At 43.5% G+C, this 22,630-nt stretch overlaps 2 protein-coding genes across 2 annotated transcripts; one reads left to right on the top strand and one right to left on the bottom strand.

The window, feature by feature from the left end:
- Window positions 1-90: 90 nt before the first annotated feature.
- On the bottom strand, window positions 91-11,175 carry coil (coilin p80). Its single transcript, XM_083778894.1, has 7 exons — window positions 10,854-11,175; window positions 7,950-9,087; window positions 7,129-7,218; window positions 6,873-6,920; window positions 5,856-5,925; window positions 1,262-1,353; window positions 91-307 (listed from the first exon to the last, which is right to left on the bottom strand). Exons 1-7 carry the CDS (start codon window positions 11,114-11,116, stop codon window positions 257-259), a joined length of 1,752 nt encoding a protein of 583 aa, XP_083635020.1. The 5' UTR covers window positions 11,117-11,175; the 3' UTR covers window positions 91-256.
- A 1,021-nt stretch (window positions 11,176-12,196) lies between these two features.
- scpep1 (serine carboxypeptidase 1) lies at window positions 12,197-22,356 on the top strand. The gene is made up of 13 exons (XM_083779947.1): window positions 12,197-12,337; window positions 12,599-12,738; window positions 13,937-14,026; window positions 14,300-14,455; window positions 15,057-15,131; window positions 15,851-15,923; window positions 16,606-16,643; window positions 17,064-17,192; window positions 17,306-17,393; window positions 19,162-19,275; window positions 20,403-20,540; window positions 21,474-21,637; window positions 22,159-22,356. Exons 1-13 carry the CDS (start codon window positions 12,268-12,270, stop codon window positions 22,219-22,221), a joined length of 1,338 nt encoding a protein of 445 aa, XP_083636073.1. The 5' UTR covers window positions 12,197-12,267; the 3' UTR covers window positions 22,222-22,356.
- The last annotated feature ends 274 nt before the right edge of the window (window positions 22,357-22,630 follow it).

The raw sequence follows: 22,630 nt of genomic DNA, 5'->3' as shown, positions 1-22,630 counted from the left end.
GAAATTAGAAATGTGTCCCCCCCCCCCCCCCCCCCCCCCATATCTCTTCCCATTTCCTGTCAGCCTACTGTCTGTCCCTCCATAAAAAGATATTTTAAAAAATAAAGGCGAAAGCCACAAAAAAATAAAAATAAAAGAAAAATGTTTTAACACTGCAGTAGATTTAAGACATTAACGAACAAAGTAATGTGAACGTGTGTGTGTGTGTGTGTGCGTGTGTCTGTATGCGTGTATCTCCAGGTCATCTTCTTCTAATCTAAATAATGATCAGTCTTGGCTCCAACAGGGACTCCCACCGTTCGGCCACCTGAGAGGGGAACAGAAAAAAGATGTCACAGCGCAAAACTAGACCACAAAATTAACCACCCCCCACTCCCAAAATATAAATAAAGATAATGCAGCAAAACCCCTCTCGCTGTGGCCACCAAATCACAACAACTAAAACATTCTGCACATGCAGCTCGTTGTAATCCCCCCCACCCCCCAACCCCCAACTAAAAAGAAGGCGGGCTGGGCTCATGAATAGATTCACTCAAAAGTAAAGGGAAAGGGCTTCAAATGTGAGCGGAACAACAATAGAACGGCTTTGGCTCGTCTAAACACACGGCCACTGTCAGCCCGGTTCGAGCTGATTAGCACGGTGGTTTTTTTCTAACTTCATTATTGATTTATTTTGTGCCCAAGGCACGCCGATGCCTGGGCAAGTCAAAATCTCAAGGCACACACTGCATTCACAGCGAAAACAGATGATCTCTTCAAGCTCTCAACGCGTCACATTGCAACCCGTTTTGAGATTGCAGATCTGCTATTTTTGTGGCAAATCGAGTGGGAAGGTGAGTTTAATGTAATTTAACGTTGTTTAATGCAATCAGATAGGACTTCTTTTTGGATATATGGGTTGTCAAGGCCTGAAAGTAGTTTTTTGCATTAGCATTATGTTATGCTTTAGCTATTGAAAAATAGTAGATCAAGTCGTTTTTTTGCATTAGCATTATGTTATGCTTTAGCTATTGAAAAATAGCAGATCTCCAAGCTCATAGAGCGCCACCGAGTGGCGCGCTACGAGCTTGTAGGTCTGCTACTTTTGAAAAGTCGAAGAACGACTGACATGGAAACATAGCTTTTTCAGAAAACTGTCAGGATGTAGAAGACATTTTTAGAATCTGATCTCAGGTCAAAATGGGTTTTAAAGGATTCGCTCTGACTGAGGAGCATCTATACGTGGGTGTACCCGTGTGCTGTGTTTCATGCCTCGTCTTACCGTAGAACTATGGGTCACAGCTGACTCCACGCAGTCCACTGTGCCATCTGCGTTGGTGTAGACCAGGTCGAACTTACCAGGCTCCACATGGGCTGAGGGACATGTTGGCAAGCAAAAGTTCACATTAGTAAACCTGTGATGTGACGAATGAAGCCGATTCTGGTTCTGTACATTTTAGACGGTTAGCAGGTGCAACTAGATCTTAGAAGATACTAGGTGATCAGAATCCGTGCTATAAGCAATATGTCAAAATTGTAATGGCCTTTTTCTTTGGTATTCAGACAGCCAGCAATAAGGAAAATGCTCCCAAATGTTTTTGTCTCTGTGACATCTAGGGGCCAACAATCTGCATTCAAAGATGTTCCTAGAAGCTTTGTCATTGGTCGAAGAAAAAAAAGAAAAAACGGTCGAAATGACTAACCAATCGGAAGTAGACAGGCAAATCGACCAATGGCAAAGCTTCTAGGAAAGTCTTTGAATGCAGATTGTGGTCCCTAGATGTGTCACAGAGACTACATTTGCATTTTTTATACCCATTGCTGGCTGTCTGAATGCCAAAGAAAAGGTCATTAAAATGTTTTGACATAATACTGCTTATAGCAGCTTTAACTGAGCTGAGCAACACCATCTGTAACCCTGGTGACATACTCCATGAAATAGTTATATCAAATAAAGTTGACCAAATGTACCGTACTATGTACTAAAATTAAAATAATATTAACATGCCAATTCTTTTTTTTTTACCTTTTGAAAAGTAACTTTACCTGAGGGTAAATAAATACAGTACTCACACAATATGGGAACTAATGAAATCTACTCTCTTGAGCATTCTCCTTACTACCCAGGGGGCAAAGGGGGTTGACCTGCATTTGCCATGACCTCAAAGGTTGTCCACCAGAAATAGTATCTATGACCCCGTAGGATCACAACCTATATGGACAACCTGGTCAATTTTTTGCTGGAAGTCCAATATGGCCGCCGCAATATTGGCCCCTATTAGTTATAATGGGGGGTGAATAGGCAAAAGATTTAAACCGAAACCAAAATCCACGAAACTTCTCAGGTTGATCAATGATATAAATATGAAAAGAAATTGTATTGAAAGTTTCCATGAAATTCAATATGGCTGCCACAATATGGCCACCACAATATTGGCACCCAGAAAATAGGTTTGGCTCTAACTTCTGAACCAGATGAGCTAGAAACGCAAACTCAGTGTCTATTTCATGTTTTCTGACCATGAGAGACTCAATGGAATACCTATTTTCATTATTGGGTGTGTCTGGACCCTTATTGTGCATATTTACAAGATGGTGGCTACCCGAAATAGTGCTTTACCATGATTTCTACCATGATTGTTGACTGTTTTAGCAAACACAAGCAATATTAATCCATTGGCTAAGATTTATGACACAGAAGGGACATATATCTTTGACCTTGCATATTGTCATTTCCCCTCAGATGTAGAGTTGTAGGAATGATTTCAGATAAAATCAGAGACCAAAACAATGTATCTTAGAGATTACTTTACTATGGGACTGATACTATGGGATTGAATGGGACTGAATGGGAGTGACAGTCCCATAGTAACAGTACCTCCCATTCACTCCCATTCAGTCCCATTCACTCTGAATGGGAGTGACAGTCCCATAGTAACAGTACCTACCATTCACTCCCTTTCACTCTGAATGGGAGTGAATGGGAGTGACAGTCCCATAGTAACAGTACCTCCCATTCACTCCGATTCAGTCCCATTCACTCCCCCATTCACTCCCATTCACTTTTATTCACTCCCATTCAGTCACATAGTAACAGTACACCCCATTCACTCCCATTCAGTCCCATTCACTCCCATCGTGTCAGTCCCATAGTAAGAGTACCTCCCATTCAGTCACATTCCCTCCCATTCACTCCCATAGTATCAGTCTCATAGTAACAATACCTCCCATTCACTCCCATGCACTCCCATAGTATCAGTCCCATAGTAACAGTACCTCCCTTTCACTCCCATTCAGTCCCATAGTATCAGTAACTCCCATTCACTCCCATAGTATCAGTCCCATAGTAACAGTACCTCCCTTTCACTCCCATTCAGTCCCATTCACTCCCATAGTATCAGTCCCATACAGTACCTCCCATTCACTCTCATTCAGTCCCATGCACTCCCATAGTATCAGTCCCATAACTTGCATGCATTTGTGGGAGGAGCAGTGCAGCTGCACAAGCAGAATAAGCACTGTTGCATTGGCCATCTTCCATGGCTGAAGAAAGCCACAGACTCAGCTGTGCTGTAACTTGCATGGATGCACCTGGGACGTATCCTCAGTGATGTATCCTGAGGTCAATGGGGTTTCGGGTCTCTCAACATCATACCCCTCACTCAGGCGACCCAGCCGGGGTTGATCAAGTCCCGACTTACGTCCCAGTAGCTATACCCTCAATCAGTCCCACTAGGGAAAAACCAGGGGCACACAATCCGTTGGAACTATTCCAGAACTACTCTGCCAGGGCTGGGAGGTACACTTCTGGCACATGGAGGGACTAGGCTCTGTGGGTTGTCTCCTGGTCGGGCCCCTCCTACGTCTCACCAGGTCCACTCCTGCTCTCACCAGGAGAGGAGCGAGGACCTGTGCGTTGCACCAGAGTCCCAGCACCAGACAGTTCATTCAGGAGTGGTGGGCAATGGTTCCGCAGGGTCATGGTGCTGCGGTTCCGCTTGCTGCTTGCATGGCCCTCCCAAAGGCCTCACCGAGGGTTGTTGGACTTCATCTTCACAGAGGACACAGGCTGGGGCACTAACCCATACTGCTCACCCGGGTGCCGTCTACATTCCGGCTGTCACCCGTCTCTCCGGTGTCACCAGACTATACCTGGTTGTCACATACTGTAGTCTATTCCTATGAGTCACTATATAAATAGAAGAACTATAACTAAAAAACATTGCATGGATGCACCTGGGACATATCCTCAGTGATGTATCCTGAGGTCAACAGTGTTTCGGGTCTCTCAACATCATACCCAGCCGGGAGTGATCAAGTCCCGAGTTACGTCCGCTACCCTCAATCAGTCCCACTAGGGAAAAACCAGGGGCACACAATCTGTTGGAACTACTCCAGAACTACTCTGCCAAGGCTGGGAGGTACACTTCTGGCACATGGAGGGACTAGGCTCTGTGGTTCACTGGGTTGTGTCCTGGCCGGGTACTGTTACCCATAGTAACAGTACCTCCCTTTCACTCCCATAGTATCAGTCCCATAGTAACAGTACCTCCCTTTCACTCCCATTCAGTCCCATTCAGTCCCATTCTATCAGTCCCATAGTAACAGTACCTCCCATTCAGTCCCATTCACTCCCATTTTGAAAGGTGTGTTAAAATGGCCTAAGTCACATTTTATTATGACTTAGGCAAAATAATATGGCCTAAGTCTCCCTCTTGACATAGGCCATTGTTTTAATAGGGTGTAACAGGAAGGCCTTTTACATTAGGGCTCGGGCGATTTTACCAGAGGTGGCCAGCATCACCAGGTGGTGATTTAGGCCAAAAAAAAGATTTGGCAAAATTAGTTTAATAAGGTGACGATATTCAAAACAGTCAACAATCATGGTAGAAATCATGGTAAAGCACTATTTCGGGTAGCCACTAGCCACCATCTTGTAAATATGCACAATAAGGGTCCAGACACACCCAATAATAAAAATAGGTATTCCATTGAGTCTATCATGGTCAGAAAACATGAAATAGACACTGATTTTGCGTTTCTAGCTCATCTGGTTCAGAAGTTAGAGCCAAACCTATTTTCTGGGTGCTAATATTGTGTCGGCCATATTGTGGCGGCCATATTGAATTTCATGGAAACCTTCAATACAAAAGATGTTCATATTTATATCATTGATCAACCTGAGATGTTTCGTGGATTTTGGTTTCGGTTTAAAATTTTGCCCTATTCACCCCCCATTATAACTAATAGGGGCCAATATTGCGGCGGCCATATTGGACTTCCAGCTAAAAATTGACCGGGTTGTCCATATAGGTTGTGATCCTACGGGGTCATAGATACTATTTCTGGTGGACAACCTTTGAGGTCATGGCAAATGCAGGTTTCCTAAAAAAAGGGTGGTTTGCCCCCTGGGTATACACGTTGAATTTTTACTTTACAAATCTCAATCTGGGAGCCATATTATTATTATTATTATTATAGGAAGTTCTACAGCAATGGTTGTCAAAGTGGGGTCCAGGGACTCCCAGGGGTCCATGGAGGTGTCCCATGTTCCATGTGTTACCGTGTCCATTTAAAAATAGCAGATGCAAAAGTTCACAGCGTGCGGATGCATCTGCTATTTTTGAAAAGAAATATTGAAAGTGTAATTTAGACATTTCTTTAACACGTCTTCCCATCTGGAGGTCCTCGACACCAAACATTTTCAGATCACGGTCGGCGGCCAAATATATCAATTTGGGGGTCCTTGACACGAAAACAGTATGAGAAGTAGTTTGAGAACTACGGTTCTACAGAATATGGCAGAACAACCCTTATCAAGACCTCCTCCTCATAAATCTCCTTACGAAACAGGCAGCAGTGAAATGAGTTTGTACCCCGAGAAGCACTGAGCAGATCCAGCTGAATCTGTTTGGTGATTGGGTCAAAGCTGACGATCCTGCCCTCCTGAAACAGAGAGAAATTATGATTGATTGATTGATAATTGTATTAGACAATAAAAACAGTACAGGGTACCGTCAAGCACAGCATTGGTCCAAACGAAGAAAGACTCAAAATGTGTTGATGACCAATAAGGTCATCACTCATCAACACATACAGTGAGACTTGTCTGCGTCATCGCACAAGACTACAGTGATTTGACTCCCGACAAAAATGTTATCTCTAAAACGTTTAACTGTCCTGGCTTTCAGCATTTACTACCAAAATGATTCTGGGGTTTCACCACAATTAAATAATAATACTTGTATTCTGCATTTGTGTTTATCATGTTCTGTTGAAAAGTCATGGACTAGTTGTGGTTAAAGCTAAAAAATAATGGTTCCACATCAGGATAAAAACTGGTAAAGAAATATAGGGTACAATACAATGGCAACACAGACATGTGTGGAGTGGAGAGGGTAAATTGGCATAACAAAATAGGGACTGGGAGAAAAGGGCAGTAAAAATAACTGGTTACTCTTAATACAATAAAATAAAAAAGCAATTAATATTTTTCAGTAGTCTGAAGACTGCAAATACATTGACTGGTTTAATGCTTCCGCCAGACACACACATTGTGTCCAGAAGAACAACATGTACACAAACGTGAAACGGATTGCGTGCCTAATATAACATAATCCTTTCAGAGGTTCGACATGAAATGGAGCGGCTGGAGCCAACTAAAACACTTAAGGAAGTGGTTGCACCACTTAAAAAGCACACACAAACTAGCAACTCAAAGCACAGACTTAAGGTCCCCACACACCGAGCGCGTTTTTCGGATTTCTAGTGGCGTTTCTCCATCGGTTTTCCGAAAAACGCGTCGAGTGTGCAACCACCTTATCTTGTCCAAAGTCACTTCATTTTCTTCCTACACATGAAATGTTTCCAGACTGGAAAGAATATTTACTCACTTTATATTCCGACACCTCGGGTGTGTAGTTCTCAGTCAGCTCTAGCAGCTGTGAACACACACACACACACACACACACACACACACACACACACACACACACACACACACACACACACACACACACACACACACACACACGCACACACACACACAGAGAGATCAGAATAACCATGACAACTGATAATCAAGTCTAGAATAACCAAGATATCAAATTATGAAGTAGTGCGTTCCCACACCATAGCCACCAGACTTACCTTAAAAGCAATGGACTCTCCCACTGGCGGGGGGGCAGCTAGCAGGGGCATGGTGCTGTAGTCCCGTTTGGGGGCGCTCTCATCTGGATTCTATGTTGAAGAACACGAAGGATGACATTTAGTCACAAACTTCACATCTTCTGCGGGGGGCAGCAATAACAGACTCAAGGCATGCAACAATGAATAAAGGAACATTTTCATTTTTAGATGTGCGTTTGGGTGAAGAGAACTTAATCCATTTAGGCCTGACGTCGAAATTTAAAAAAAAGTCTTCTAAATTCTGATATCAAGGACCCCAAACATTATATGTAATTGGCCACCAAGCTTTGCAGTTTGCACTACATTTTCACAATTTTTCAAAAATAGCAGACCTACAAGCTATGAAGCTATGACTTATGAACTTGTAGATCTGCTATATTTCAATAGCTAAATCAGAATCAGAATCAGAAGACTTTATTGCCATTACATGTAAACATGTTAGGAATTTGGTTCGGTGAACAGCAGAGTGCAGTTATGACATTTAAGTGCAAAACAGGACAAGATAGTGCAAAAACAACATAGTGCAAAATGATAGTGAAATGAAATAAGAATTATAATAAATACGTATAATGAATAGTTTCTAGGACAGTCAGCTTAAGTCAGTCAGTCGATTCCACTCAGGGGGAGGGTAGAACGGGGTCAGGTGGTGAGGAGGCTTAAGCATAACATAATGCTTAAAACACCAAAAAGGGTTCCCAGGACCCAAAATGGGTTAAGAGATTAATCAATTCATGAAAATTATCCCCATGAATACTAGCAGCCGAGTAACTGGGATTACAAACCTGCAGGACTACAGATTCGTTGGTTAGGGAATCGGTCTGGTAGGACGGCTGCTGCTGCTGCGGTTGGTCGTAGACATTGTAGTTGAAGCCGAAGTTTTCATGACCTCGGCCTCTCCCCCCGCCCCTCCCCCCACCTCGGGTCCTGATGCCGTCTCTCCCTCCACCCCTACCCCTCTCCACGGCGCCACCGACACCTCTGACGCTACCCCGGTCCCCGCGACCCCTGGCGCGACCCCCCACAGCGTCGGGGCCCAGCCCAAAGCCCCGCCCCACGTTTGGACGTTTGATCACCAGCTTTATCTCCTCCTCACTGCTGTCTGACGAATCGGCAGATCCTGCCTTCTCTGAAACGTTCCCAGCTCTCTGCGTCGGCGAGCTGTGTGCAGGCTTCGAGGAAGAGGAGCCAGGAGGAGGTTTACAGGAGGTGTTTGTATCACCGGTAGCTCCATTCAGGGCTGTGGAGGAGGAGGAGGGGACAGGTTTAGCGTTTTTCAGCGCTGCCTTTTTGGGGGCTTCGTCACAGGAGGAGGAGTCCGTTTCCGATGAGGAAACGGACGGCGCGGCTTTGGGAGGCGGCTTGGGAAGAGTGGGCGTGGACGAGGTAGTTTTAGGCACTGCTTTTTGTGAAGGCGTCTTCTTGGGAGCCTTGTCTTCCTCGCTGCTGCTGCTGTCGCTGGAATCCGAAGAGGAGACGCGTTGTGAGGCTTGCGTCTTCCCTTTAGTGTTCATGGAGGCCGACGCAGTGCTGTTGGCTGGCTGGCTGGCAGCAGCGGGGCGGGGCTTACTGGTTGCGGGTTTGGGCGTAGCGTTGGCGATGGTTTTCTCCGGCTCCGCCATCTTTGTTTTTTTCTTCTTGTGTTTTTTCTTTGTTTGTGTGTCCGGCGCCTTGCTCGCCTCTTCGACCACTTTCTCTTTCTTCTTCTTCTTTTTCTTCTTCACACTCTCTCCATTTTCTATGGGGCTTCCATCGTCCTCTGTGCATCTTGCTCTCTTGCTGGACTTGTCCTTGGAGGTCCCTGGGTGTGAGCTGGTCCCTGGATGTGAGCTTGTCCCTGGGTGTGAGCTGGTCCCTGGATGTGAGCTGGTCCCTGGGTGTGAGCTGCAGCCGTTCACCTGGGCCAGAGTGTCCACCTTCACCCTGTCAAAACAGGAGACAAGAAGCATATTGGAAATACTGCATCTGTGTGTCACCTTTTTATGTGTTTTTTCCTTTTCAAAAATGAATTCCTTATTACGCCGTACAACAGTGACACGCAATGACGCAAACTTAGTGAACACAGGCGATCTACAAGCTCACAATGCAGCACAACCGTGAGCTTTAGTTGAAGATCTGCCATTGTCCCTAATTTGTAAACGTTTTGAAAGTGAAAAAACTCATCGCCATTTAGAAATGTGACAGACATGCACACTGCAACTTCAGAGCACTTAAACGTGCTACATGACTAATGCTCATGGTTAGCCCTAGCCATGGTTCATGACTCTCGTATTCATACGAGAGTCATGGCTTAACTGCAACCTGTTTTTGGCGCTAGCTACATTTACAACGTTTACGGATATATAAACATTCAGATTTCAAATATAAAGTACTCACAATTGGTCCCACAGGTGTTAGTTAGTTGCAGCACCAACGATTAGAATTTCTGCATCCCGCGTTGTTTAATAAAAAGCATTTTTATCCGAGCAGACTAATAATAGGCGAGTACGCTCCCGGTGTGCAACTGTGGATTTCCCAAACGAACCCCGTTTGAAAAAAGTAGCCGGGGCGCTCTGATAAAAATGCTTTTTATTAAACAACGCGGGATGCAGCAATTCTAATCGCTGGTGCTGCAACTAACTAACACCCCTGGGACAAATTGTGAATACTTTATATTTGAAATCTGAATGTTTATATATACGTAAAAGTTGTAAATGTAGCGAGCGCCAAAAACAGGGTGCAGTCAAGTCATGACGGTCATGATAATCATCATGGCAGTCATGTTTCAGGGCTAGGTTAGCCCATTTATTTACATTAGTAATTTAGTCTGCTATGCTTAATTCTTTCTTATTGTGTCCGGGTAGCTCAGCCGGTAGAGCACTCGGTAGCTGATGGTAGGTGTGGCGCTCCACCTCAGCAACCCATCTCCCAGGGGTCTATAGCGCATTGTAACAGGGATAGACTCCTGCGTGTTACCGGCTGATACCGACACTCCCGACCTACTACTTCTTCTGTCCCCCAAATGTCTGATAATTAGGAACCAAATGGACCGTAACAGGAGGGGATACCTGGCCTATAATGGATACCATATATGGGAGCAATTCGTTGATAGTATCAACAACAATAATAATAGTACATTGAGAACCACTGCTTTACTCTGGTACAATATATTCTGGGGGGCCTAGCCTTGGATCAAGGGTGAACAAGGGTATGTATTTTATAGACTAGTCTGACTTACTTTCAGAAATAATGATAGTCTTGAACCAGAGGCTATCAATAATGTGTGTGAATAGAGTACAAAAGGACCCCAAATATAAACGAGCCATAGGCTTGGATAAATACTTTTTAGCAGACCTTGTTGTATAATTTTACTAGTACTTCTCTGTGCTTGCCCATGCAAACTGTTAAAAGTATGCATTCAATATGAATCAATCATGCATAGGTACAAGTTAGCCCCTCTCGGGACCCTACATAAAGCTTTTCTGAAATTTTGATGAGTCGTCAAAATGTCAGAAACTTCAGTAGCATTTGGGTTCTGCTTGGAGGGCTAGGTACAAGTCTACTGAGGGCCCGGTGGCCTGGGCTTGGATCAAGATGTATTTGATCAGTTTTGAGATGAAATCGACTATGATCCAAGGCTGTAGTAGCCTGCTGTAGTAGCCTACTGCGGGCCCATCATCGTATGTTCAGACAGTGCACGGACCACCGACCTGACGGTGTCGTTGTCGCGGACCACCAGGATGCTCTCGGTGTGCGGCAGGTAGCAGTCCTCCACGAACAGGCTCAGCAGGCTCTTGCGGCCGAAGTGGAACCTGTCGCGGATGACGCTCTCGAGGTCGGCGACCACGCGGCACCGGTGGAGGTCCACCAGCACCCAGCACATGCGGCAGTCCGCCACGGCGGGCGGAGGGTAGTCGAAGTGCAGCCGCACGCGGATGGTGGTGCCGCTGACCGCCGCGCTGGAGGCCGCCATGCTGCTTGTTGTACTGTCTGTCTGTTACGGAAAAGAAAACACGCTGCACGTACAGCGCAAAACACCACTTGTCCACTTCCTTATTAGTTCCTTTCACTGACTGAAGTCAACTCACTGTGAGCAATAGCGCCACATGCTGACGCGGAGGCGAGGGTGCGTTCATTTAATAATAATAATAATAAACTTTATTTGTATAGCACCTTTCATACATAAATGCAGCTCAAAGTGCTTCACAGGGCAGGACACAAAAATAAAAATACAATACAATAAAACACAAGTAGTTAAAATGATAGAACAATGGCAAAGAACTAAATTGAATATAAGAACATAAAATAAATAATAATATTAAATTTTAATAATTTAATACGTCTCAGCCTAGTTCTAATTCTGTTATTACCGGTAGTAATAGTGTGCAGGTTTTATATCGTTGCATTGCAAACCATTTATGTTGTTGTTTAATATGCCACGCCCTGTATTTTTACATTTTATTTTTGTATTATTTATTATTATTTAATTATGGTACATAATAGTATCCCTATATATAATATTATTGATGAATATTGAACAAGGACCCTCTTGTAAACAAAAGTGTAATGCTTTATTGGGTCGTCCACTCACAGTTAACAGTCTTTGAGATCTTTGTATTGAGTTTGTGCTTGAAATGTACTGTAATTCTGCAAACGGTTAATAAATATTTCAATCAATCAATCAACCCTGTCCCTAAAGCTAATAACACGGAATTAAACCATTTCAGTTAAACAGCTGTGGTTTGCTAGGGTTTAGCCTAAGATTTATTTTAGACTCTCGTAGATGCATTTATCTGAAAATCTGAAAGTCAGAATCCTATAATTATTTTGGCCATTCTCAAACCATCAGACTGTTAAACCACTTCCTTCCATGTCAGTCGACCAGTGGTATATTTATTTCAATTTCGACCATGCTCCTCTGCTGTCTCTGTCTGCTGCAGCCTGGCCTGCAGTGTCAAACAGTCAACAACACATACACGTGTGGGTTTGTTGTTTACGTTGGAAATCTTCACCAGCAGCTGTGATTCATTCTAGTCAGCTGATCACTTGGTCACATGATCCAAGTGGTAGAAAAGCAGTGAAGTCAGGAGGCCGTCCCGCAGACAACTCACTACTAGAACAACAATGGGACACTTGAAAACATCACTGCGTTGCGGCAGCGTGGTGCTGTTCCTCGCCCTGGTCCTCAATACAGGTACGCGAGTTTGCTGTAATAACGTGTATCGTATACTAGTGTATACTAACGTCTAACTATATTGCAATCTGTAGATATGTTTTATAGCTACATGCTTTATTGAATGTGAAAGTGGAAGTGACCAACTATAGCTCAGTCATTCCCAAAACACCTGATTTTGCGATTTTTTTATGATCAGGAGAGGACTGTAAATAAAAGGGAATGAATCGAATCAGTGAGTGACTATTTAAGGTGCTATATAATTGAACTACATTTCCACAGGTTGGTCGAGTCCCTTGCCAGATAAAGAAGCGTGGGGCTATGTGAAGGTGCGAGATGGAGCCAACATGTTCTGGTGGCTGTATTATGGGGACAGCCAGACTGCACCATACGAGGACCGGCCTCTGGTGATGTGGCTGCAGGTGGGTCAACCAAACGAACCACTCTAGTCCGGAGGACTGGTGATCTAAAAAAAAAAGGAAGGAAGGCTGGGGGAATCTATAGCATACATTGTGATTTCCCATAGAGGACGTAGAATAGATGGTGAAATCCAGTGATATTGTTGCAGTGTTTTTCATTTATGTGCTGTTTGTTTGGCCGCCAGCCAGGCCCTCAGAACCTTCTCGTGTCCTTACACAGAGGTGGCACTCGATCCCCACAATCTGCCATATTCAGGCCCGACAGTGATGTCGGTCACCGGATCCTCCTGAGCCAGGCAGCGGGAGGAGGGCACTAGCCTACCCTAGCACCCTGCAAACACAACGAGCTACAAATGAGACACAGTTTTGTCTATTTCTCAAACATAACTTGACAAATTGTGCCCTGCCCAGCGCCCTCCTATACCGCTCCCCCCCCACGCAAGCTACACTACAGGACCAGGAGACAAAGGTTCTAAGCAGCACAAGTCTTTGTCCCTGTGAAACAGGGACGAAGACTTGTGCTGCTTAGAACCTTTGTCTCCTGGTCCTGTAGTGTAGGCCCCTAGATGTGTCACAGAGACAAATTTATTTTTGGGAGTGTTCTACCCATTGCTGGCTGTCTGAATACCAAAAAGAAAAAAAGGTCATTACGATTTGGCATATTATTGCTTATAGCAGCTTTAAGATGATAACATTAACTCCAGGAGTTAATGTTATTAACTTAACTGCATTCGAACCATCTATGTCTATGACATCAAAGTGTCTGCTGTGAGGAAATTGGCTTAAGAAAACACAGTAAATTAGATTTGGCACACATACGCATGCTCGCACCATGGCTTGCAGGAGAATAGTTTGGTTCCACTAGTTTACCTTCCAGTTGTGATTCTTGTACTTAACCATGTAAATTGGGGAAAAAGGAAATGCATTGGCCTAAGTGGACTTTCTTTAGCAATGATTAAGAAGCAAACCAACCACTGGAAATGTTAAACTTTAACTTCAACTGAAGATGAACAGCACCACTTAACATGCTATGTGGAAAGATGTACAATATATTCATTCAAACCTTTTATTTATTCTCGAGACATTGAGGTTACCCTCATTTGCATTGTCGTTGAGATACAGTACAACATAATACACCATGCAATATGCTAAACTTTAGCACTGGATTAATACTAAATGTATATATATTTGTTGTTTTCAGGGTGGCCCAGGAGGTTCAGGTAGTGGCTTTGGAAACTTTGAGGAGATCGGACCCCTGGACAGGGAGCAACAACCCAGAAAAACAAGCTGGGTAAGATGGCTCCGTTGGTTAATTCTGTAGTTTGTCAGGTTGAGCTATAGTTTGAATTTCTCCTCCGAATGATCTTGTCAAGTATACACTTGTTCATTTAGTATGATAAAACTGGACAAATTAATCCTCAGGGGGATACTGCTGTGAATACACAGTATGGTCTCAGATAATTACCATGTTTCTTGGCACAGTAACTTGGGACCTTTTTTGAGAATAAACAGCGCTGCAAAAATGCTACACTAAGTAATGATGTGTGTATGCAATATGTTTCAGGTGCAGGAAGCCAATGTGCTGTTTGTGGATAACCCTGTGGGTACTGGCTTCAGCTACACGGACAGACCAGATGCTTATGCTAAAGACGTGGCTACGGTTGCCTCCGACATGTTGGTTCTGCTGAAGCACTTCTTCACAGACAAGAAGGAATTCCAGGTTCGACCAACCACACCGTGTCCTCCACACTGAGATCCTCAACCACACCTGTGTACTTGGTTGCGCGTCATTGTCAATGCACCAAAAATGGCCGATCTACAAGCCCACTGCGCGTTGCATTTCGATGTGTTGTGAGCTCGTAGATCTGTGGTCGCACGTGGCTAAGTACGGAATAGACCAGGCATAAGGCCTTTAGCTTGTTTGATCTCTTGTTTTTTATTTGTGCATTGTCACTTGTAAGTGAACAAAGTAGTTGATGCGTTATTGTTTTCTTATCTTTAACCCATTCTGAACGGGCACCCATTTTGGTGTTGGCATCATGTTATGCTTTAGCTATTGAAAAATAGCAGATCTACAAGCTCATATCGCGCCACCGAGTGGCGCGATACGAGCTTGTAGGTCTGCTATTTTTGAAAAAATCGAAGAACGACTGACATTTTTTAGAATCTGATCTCAGGTCAGAATGGGTTCATCAGACCAGTGTGTGTCCAGTGGAAAACCTCGTATGAATCTGATCTCAGGTCAGAATGGGTTAAGTCTCTCTCGCCTATTTCTTCCTTTAGTTTTAGCTGTCATTGTAATGATGGTCTGTTCTCTACAGAATATCCCCTTCTACATTTTCTCTGAGTCGTACGGAGGGAAGATGGCTGCAGCTATATCCCTGGAACTGCATAAAGTATGTGCAAGTTTGATTTTTTTTTCTTTTAGTTTTCTTGCTGTTTTTCCACAGACTTCTCTTTTTGACAGTGTTGTTCACTTGCATGTGTTGTATGTTAGTCATTGTTGGTGTCATATGAAAATGAGCTGGTGTCACAGGATGATGGCCAAATTTAAGCTAAAGACTAATGACCCATTGAGTTGGTTCCTTTTTTTGTAAGTGCAGTCGTGTGGCATACAATCAAAATGTATTTTTATCAAAGCATTGGCTTAAAATAGCCTATGGTCTATCCTGGTCACTAAACTGCCTCCCCCTGGCCAGCCGGGGCGCCTGATGGAGGGGAAAGGAACTGGTTGGAATAACGTGTTCCTTCCATGCGCTATGTCCAACCAGGGAAACTCCCCCCTGTCAGGTGTAAAGGAGCAACTTGGACACTCGGGCATGAAGGAAGCATGAGTTCAAGTCCGTTGCTCTCCCCTTGTCCCCCATATATGGGGGACTAGGTTGGTGGAGGGTGTGTAGAGCCCAGGATCACATTAGATGATTGACACAGGGGTGAAAAATGAGTTACAAAATTGTGGGATAAAAAATATTAAAAAGGAATAATAGCCTATGGAATATCGGTTGCAGCCAGGTGCAAGCAATGTGCAAAAAGTCCGATTTCAGATGAAAATGTGTTCAATGCTGAATATGAATGAATTGCATGTGTTTAATGTACATCCTATGTGTCTGTCAAGGCCATAGCTAAAGGCATGGTGAAATGCAACTTTGCTGGGGTGGCGCTTGGAGACTCATGGATTTCCCCAATAGGTCAGTATCGGTCAGTCCTGTCTTACGTACGTTTCCTCTGAATTAATTTGACGATAAAAAGAAGAGCACATCAGCACTTCCACAACATAAATTGGAGAAAATATATCACTTTCATTTGTGGTATTCTCATACACCTTATAACTTCAGAATCACTCTTCAGACTACAAACTCTGGTGAAACTTTACACAGTGCAATGCTGACGTGTTATTTTGTCATGTACTCAATGATTGGGGTTTCAACTCCTAGATGTAACAGAATTTCAGACACATCAAATTGGGTTAGTTAGCATGCAGGACTTGTAATGTGAAATCTCTTCAGGATGCATTGATGCGGCCGCCAATCCTGAGAGTGGCTTGATGCCAGTCTCAAACACTTGTACTCAGCATCTGTGACGCCAAGAACCGATGCTCCCTCCCTGTCAACAGACATTTAGCTTCCTCTCGTTCTCTGTAAAAGTGGCATTTTGTAAATCACTTCTTAACCACTTGAACTAGCGTCTCTATTCTGGATGGAACATGGCCGATCTGCATGTCGCATTGCGACACATTTGGAGGGCAGGACCACATTTCTAAGCATGGAGGGTTTGGTTCACGTGGTTAAAACTCACTGTTGGTGTTCAGAGATAACCGTATATCTGAACACTCCACAGGCTAAATTATTTCCATTTCTGTCTTCTCTGCAGACTCTGTTATGACCTGGGGCCCTTATCTCTACACCACGGTGAGAGAGACAGACGCATGCACACAAACACACCTGTCAAATGTCTGCTTTGTGTAACTGCAGTGTAGGAACTGAGCTTTGTGTAACATGTCTTTGGTTAACCACAGGAACCCTAGCTTCCCTATTCTGGGCATGTTGTAATGGGTTAATATTAGGCAGACCTTGAGCAACAATAGACTTATCTACAAAGCTTGTAGATCTGCTATTTTTTGCAGAAGAGTATTGTAGAGGGGAGAAAGGAAGAGTGCATTGTCTCTTTGAGGGCCTGCCCTCAATTGTACTCTGGTACAATTTGAACTCTGTAGGCATAGCACATGTGTCACACAGAGAACCCCAGTGTTACTGAACTTGAGTCCAGGCCCTGTAGAGTGTCCGTCCGCCGTCCAAAATGTCCTCTCGTTGCCGTCCCCTTCTGTCCAGTCCCTGTTGGATGACTACGGCCTGACGGAGGTCAACAGTGCGGCGGACGCCGTGAAGAAGGCGGTGGAGCAGGAAGAGTTCCTGAAGGCTACCGAGCTCTGGTCCGTGACCGAAACCGTAGTGGAGCAGGTTGGTGTGTTTTTTTTTTTTTTTTTTTTTTTCTTTTTAGATTTGCAATTTGCTTTAAGAAAATGTATTTCTTTTTTAAATGCTAGTATTAAAGTTATGCTCTTTCATCTCAGAATACGAATGGAGTCAACTTCTACAACATTCTGACCCAAGACCCTGATGAGGCACTCAGCAGCTCAACAGGAGGCGGGGACTTCATCTGTAAGACACAGAATATTGTTTAATTTCTCGTTTTCTTCCATAATGTGGTCTTCCCTCGGTCAGACATTCTTACAAAACGGACATAATGAATACTTATGCATAATACAGTACATAATTAATGCTAAATTATCATATGCACTTATTTATTCAGGAGTAGTAGAGTTTTAAATGATACATTTCTCTCCATCAGCCCTCTCCTGTTCAGTCCTTCGACAGCTCTTCCCTACTCACTTTAACATAACGTTTCAATTAGACGAACATCTAAAATGGAAGGCAAGCGGACAAGTGTACCGCTACAGTACTTGCATTCAGAGATACTTACACAACCAAGTAAAGTCTTCTTTATTAGTGCAGTTAAAACCAACGAGGGTGAGCACACTTGGAATGGCACCCAAGTGTGCCATTCGATGATGACTAAACAAAAAGCACAATAAATCACATTCTCCAAAAGCAAGACTAAAGTGTAAAACGCAATACAATTATAACGTCGGAAACAAAGTAGTCGAATTGATGGGGCAAGAGAAATGGAATGAAGCTAATTTTAGAATGACGTGAGACGGGTATTAAAAGTAAATGAATTGTGTGAAAGGGTTATTCAGACTTAAGTTGTGACTATTATTGTAGCTAGTGAACCAAGCCTCGGGGACGTGTTCCAGAGTGTGCAAAGTACACGGCTGGATGTTCAATAAGTTCATACAACTTGACTGACCTCATCAGATCTTTACCGTCTTTCCCTTCTAAAGAAATGCCATGTCTCGTAGCGCGCCACTCGGTGGCGCGCTACGAGACATGGCAATGTTTGAGCTTGTAGGTCTGATATTTTTTGAAAAATCTTGAAAATGTGTCGCAAATTTGGAATATATATTTTTTCAGAACGAACGTTTTTAACTCAAATCTTTGCTTCTGGGGAGGTCCCTGGAACAACATATTTTCAGATGGGGAGTCGGCGGCCAATTGCATAACATTTTTGGGGTCCTTGACATGAAATATTGAGCACCACTGATATAGAAACAAAACTGTCAGGATTTAGAAGTTTTTTTTTTTTTTTACGTCAGGCCTAAATGGGTTAATGGCGGCATTGCCTTTCTCCGCCGTCCGCAGACCCAAGCGGGGCCGCGGTACAGCCTCCGCTGTGTAACTGTACATTGCGTGCTGGTGTTGTGGAATCGGAGGGAGTTGCACAACAGCTGACGGTTGTATACAGTGAAGTAAATAATTATTTGACCCCCTGCTGATTTTGTAAATATACAAAGAAATGAGCTGTTTATAATTTTTATGGTACTTTTATTTTAACAGATAGAGACAGAATATCAACAAAAAAGTCCAGAAAAAAACATTATATAAAGGTTATAAATTAAATTCCATTTTATCAGGTGAAATAAGTATTTGATCCCCAAGCACATCATGACTTAATACTTGGTGGAGAAACCCTTGTTGGCAAGCACAGAAGTCAGACGTTTCTTGTAGTTGGTCACCAGGTTTGCACACCCCCGCAAAGATTTGAGTTGAAAACGGTCACCCTGAAAGAATATATATTCAAAGATTTGCACCACATTCTCACGATTTTTTTTTTCTCCAAAAATAGCAGACCTACAAGCTAAGAGCTTGTAGATCTGCTATTTTTCAATGGCTAAAGTATAACACAATGCTATAAACACCAAATGGGGGTTCCCGTCTAGAATGGGTTTTAACGTGATATATCAGTTGACCATGTTGTGACGATTGTCTCTCCTCCTGCTTTCTGTCGTGTCGTGGCGTGGGGGAGCAGCTCTGCTGGCGCGCCGTCACCTCGGCCCGCTGCACCGCCAGTCCCTGGCAGAGCTGATGAACGGGCCGGTCAGGAGGAAGCTGGGCATCGTCCCCCATAATGTGACGTGGGGAGGTAATGTACTGGGTCTCTTATCATCTCCTCCTCCTCCCATTTTCTCTTTTGATATGCAGAATATGCCACAGTATGGTGTGTGTGTGTGTGTGTGTGTGTGTGTGTGTGTTTACCATCCAGAAATGGTATATCATGAAGCCTTGTGTATTTGATATTATTTAGCTGTCGAGCAAGAATCCTCGTATCTCCATATTCCAGTTGTGGAATTTGTAGATCGGTGACGTGAACACATTTTTTTTTTTTTTAAGATATTTTTTTGCGGCTTACGCCTTTTATTGTTTTTTAAGGGACAGATAGTAGGCTGACAGGAAACGGGAGAGAGATGGGGGGATGACATGCGGTAAAGGCCGTGTCAGGTTCGGGAGTCGAACCCGCGGCACACCGCGACTGGATCACCAGTCCGGTGCCCAGACCGTTACGCTACGGCCTGGGCCACGTGAACACATTTTAACCCATTGAGACCTGTTGGGAACCTATACGTTGTAATACCATTTCAATCTGGGAGCCACCTCTGTGTCATCAGTTGTTACATGTAGAAACATTATTATTTTAATTGTATGGTCTGTTGTGTTTTTGGCAGCACATTTTTATTTTAGTTTTAGTCATAGTCTCTTGGATAGTTTTCACTTAGTTTTAGTCACCTTAGTTAGTGTTGGTTTAGAAATGTCACCTGGAATGTGTTAGTGTTGGTCTAGTTTTAGTCGACTAAATGTCATGAGATTTTAGTCTACTAAATCTACAGGTGATTTAGTCAACTAAAATGTGTTTTGGCGGGCCTTGAAGCCGTCATAATGGCTGATTTTACACTTACACACTTGTAGATCGGCTATTTTCAGCATGCAACTAATTGTAAATGACTTATACTGGATCTCTTGTCCACTAGTCTCTTACTAACATTTTAGTCTAGTTTTTATTTGTTGACAATTGTCAAATTTGTCAGTATATTTAGTTTTAGTCATCATAGCTTAGTTTTTCTTTTTTAATTTAGTTTCCATTTAGTTTTCGTCAGTGAAAAAAGGTAGTCGACGAACATTTTTCGACCTTCGTTTTAGTCGACACTTTAACTTTGCCATACCTTGCTTCCTCGTACTGTGTGTGTGTGTGTGTGTGTGTGTGTGTGTGTGTAGCCCAGGCTGGGGAGGTGTTCAGCAACATGGCCGGAGACTTCATGCGTCCCGTCATACACACTGTTGACCGTCTGCTGGACGCCGGGGTCAACGTGACCATCTACAATGGACAGCTGGACCTCATAGTGGACACCATGGGTATTGCACCTCACATTTCTATGTCCGCAGGGCTTAAAGTTTTCAGTCCTGAGGATTTCATCGGGGCCATTTAATGAGATCAGTGCAGATTTGCAAAAAAAAAAAATGTCAGTCTTGGGATTTTTTTGGTGGCTTTTGCAGTAAGGTGTTGCACGCCAGGTAGCCAATCAATCTGATTGGTCAAAGATTAATTTCCAACCGTAATGCTGACTGCAGTTACATGTGGCCAGCAGAGCATTATTGGTGGCTGTGCAAATTCTTCAGGTGAACTCCAAACGTGGATTATAATCTGTAAACGTCGATTAGTTATCCAGGTTGGTAACACATTCGTGTCTTATCACCTTAATCAGGATACAATGGAATGGAAGATTTATTATTATGGATCCCACCGCAGTGCTAGGAAAGCCCCTCTGTGATTGGCCAGTAGTCGTGTTGTGATTGACAGTTCTCTTTTTTTTTTTTCAACTATGACTAACCCTAACCTCAGTAACACTATGCCTGCCCGGGAGCCAATCGGGCACATGGTAAGGCAAGTCTATCCCAGAGCCATCTAATGGAAGAGATACGATATTGAGGGGGCAGAAACTGAGCGCACGAGTGCTGCCTGAAAGGGGGACAAGCTGGAGTTTGAAATGCATTGTTTTCAACGAGGGCGGCGCAAATAAGAGCAATTTTAGGCATGTGTGCAACATGACCACTGTTATAAAGTGTTGTACAGCAACAACTAAAGTCTCTGTAATGTTTATGTTGTACGTTTTGCTACAAAACAATCGCAGCCTATGTAGGAGCCATTGGACTGAAGCCCCATGAAGTGAACCGAGTTTTCGAAACCGTCTTACTCTGTGGCTCTGGTCTATCCTAGAACGTTGGTGGGCTTCATAATCACACGGAATAGACTGCAGGTGGTGGTGTTGACTGCATCTATTTTCACAGGCCAAGAGCTGTGGGTCAAACGGCTTAAGTGGGCGGGGCTGCCAGCCTTTAATGAGAAGAGATGGACAGCCCTGGATGACCCCGCCTCCCCAGGCCTGACCGGAGCCTTCTGCAAGAGCCACAAAAACTTCTCCTTCTACTGGATCCTCAAAGCAGGACACATGGTAAACGCTGGTGTTGGGGAGGGGGGGGGGGGGGGGGGGCAATTAAATATATTTTTGGGGGTCCTTGACATGAAAATGTTTGAGAACCACCGACATAGAAACATAGGGTTTTTCAAGAAAACTGTCAGGATTTAGAAGAAAGTTGGAAAATGATCAAAGTACAAGCTCTCAACACCTCACAAATAATTGTCTCATGAATGCATCAAAAACAAATCTCCATGAATTTAAGGTTTCATTGGTCGTGTAATTGACAGACTACTTGACTATTTTGTAATGTGTAGCAAAGACACGTTCATAATATGTTGCTACTGACATTAGATGTGTTTACTGTTGATTCAAAATGGTAGATATACAAGCTCTCAGCACGTCACATCATGCCACAATGCGAGCTTGGACATCTATTTTTGAAAGAACTGTACTGGTTTAGGAGGCATTTGTAGAATCAGCCTCGGGTGGGTTCCAATTGTTCAAATAAAATTTGATTAACTTTTTTTTTTTTTTTGCTGATTTGATATTGACAGATTCCATCGGACCAGGGACCCATGGCTTTACAGATGCTGAGGATGGTGACTCAGCAGGCCTGATCTCTCACACCACTGATGGCAGCTGGAATGCCTTATGACAATCACATCAACACTCTGATCAACCAAATTGTCACGTTTAATCACATCTTTTTAATTGCTGTTCGAACAATAAAACTTTTTTTCTCTTTTTGTAAATGCCGCTGGTTTATTGTTTGAGATAAAAATGCATTATTCACGTGCATCATTTTGTGAGACACTGATCATTTTGAAAGAATTTTGCAGGTGCAGGGAATTTTGCAGGAGGTATGACTTTTTAATGTCTTGAATGAAGTTTTAGTCAATTGTAGAGCAATAATCCTTCAATGTATTCATTATGGAACCTCTCATTCTGTTCTGGTTACAAGTTGGACTGTACAAGCAGTATTGACTCTTTCAATCCATTTCCCCATGAATCTCCCTCTGTTGCAAC

This window comes from Protomyctophum parallelum (assembly GCF_964188405.1).
Source record: "Protomyctophum parallelum genome assembly, chromosome: 13".
Taxonomy (NCBI): Eukaryota; Metazoa; Chordata; class Actinopteri; order Myctophiformes; family Myctophidae; genus Protomyctophum; species Protomyctophum parallelum.
The sequence above is the reverse complement of the archived record's forward strand: the minus strand, read 5'-3'. Positions and strand labels throughout refer to the sequence as shown.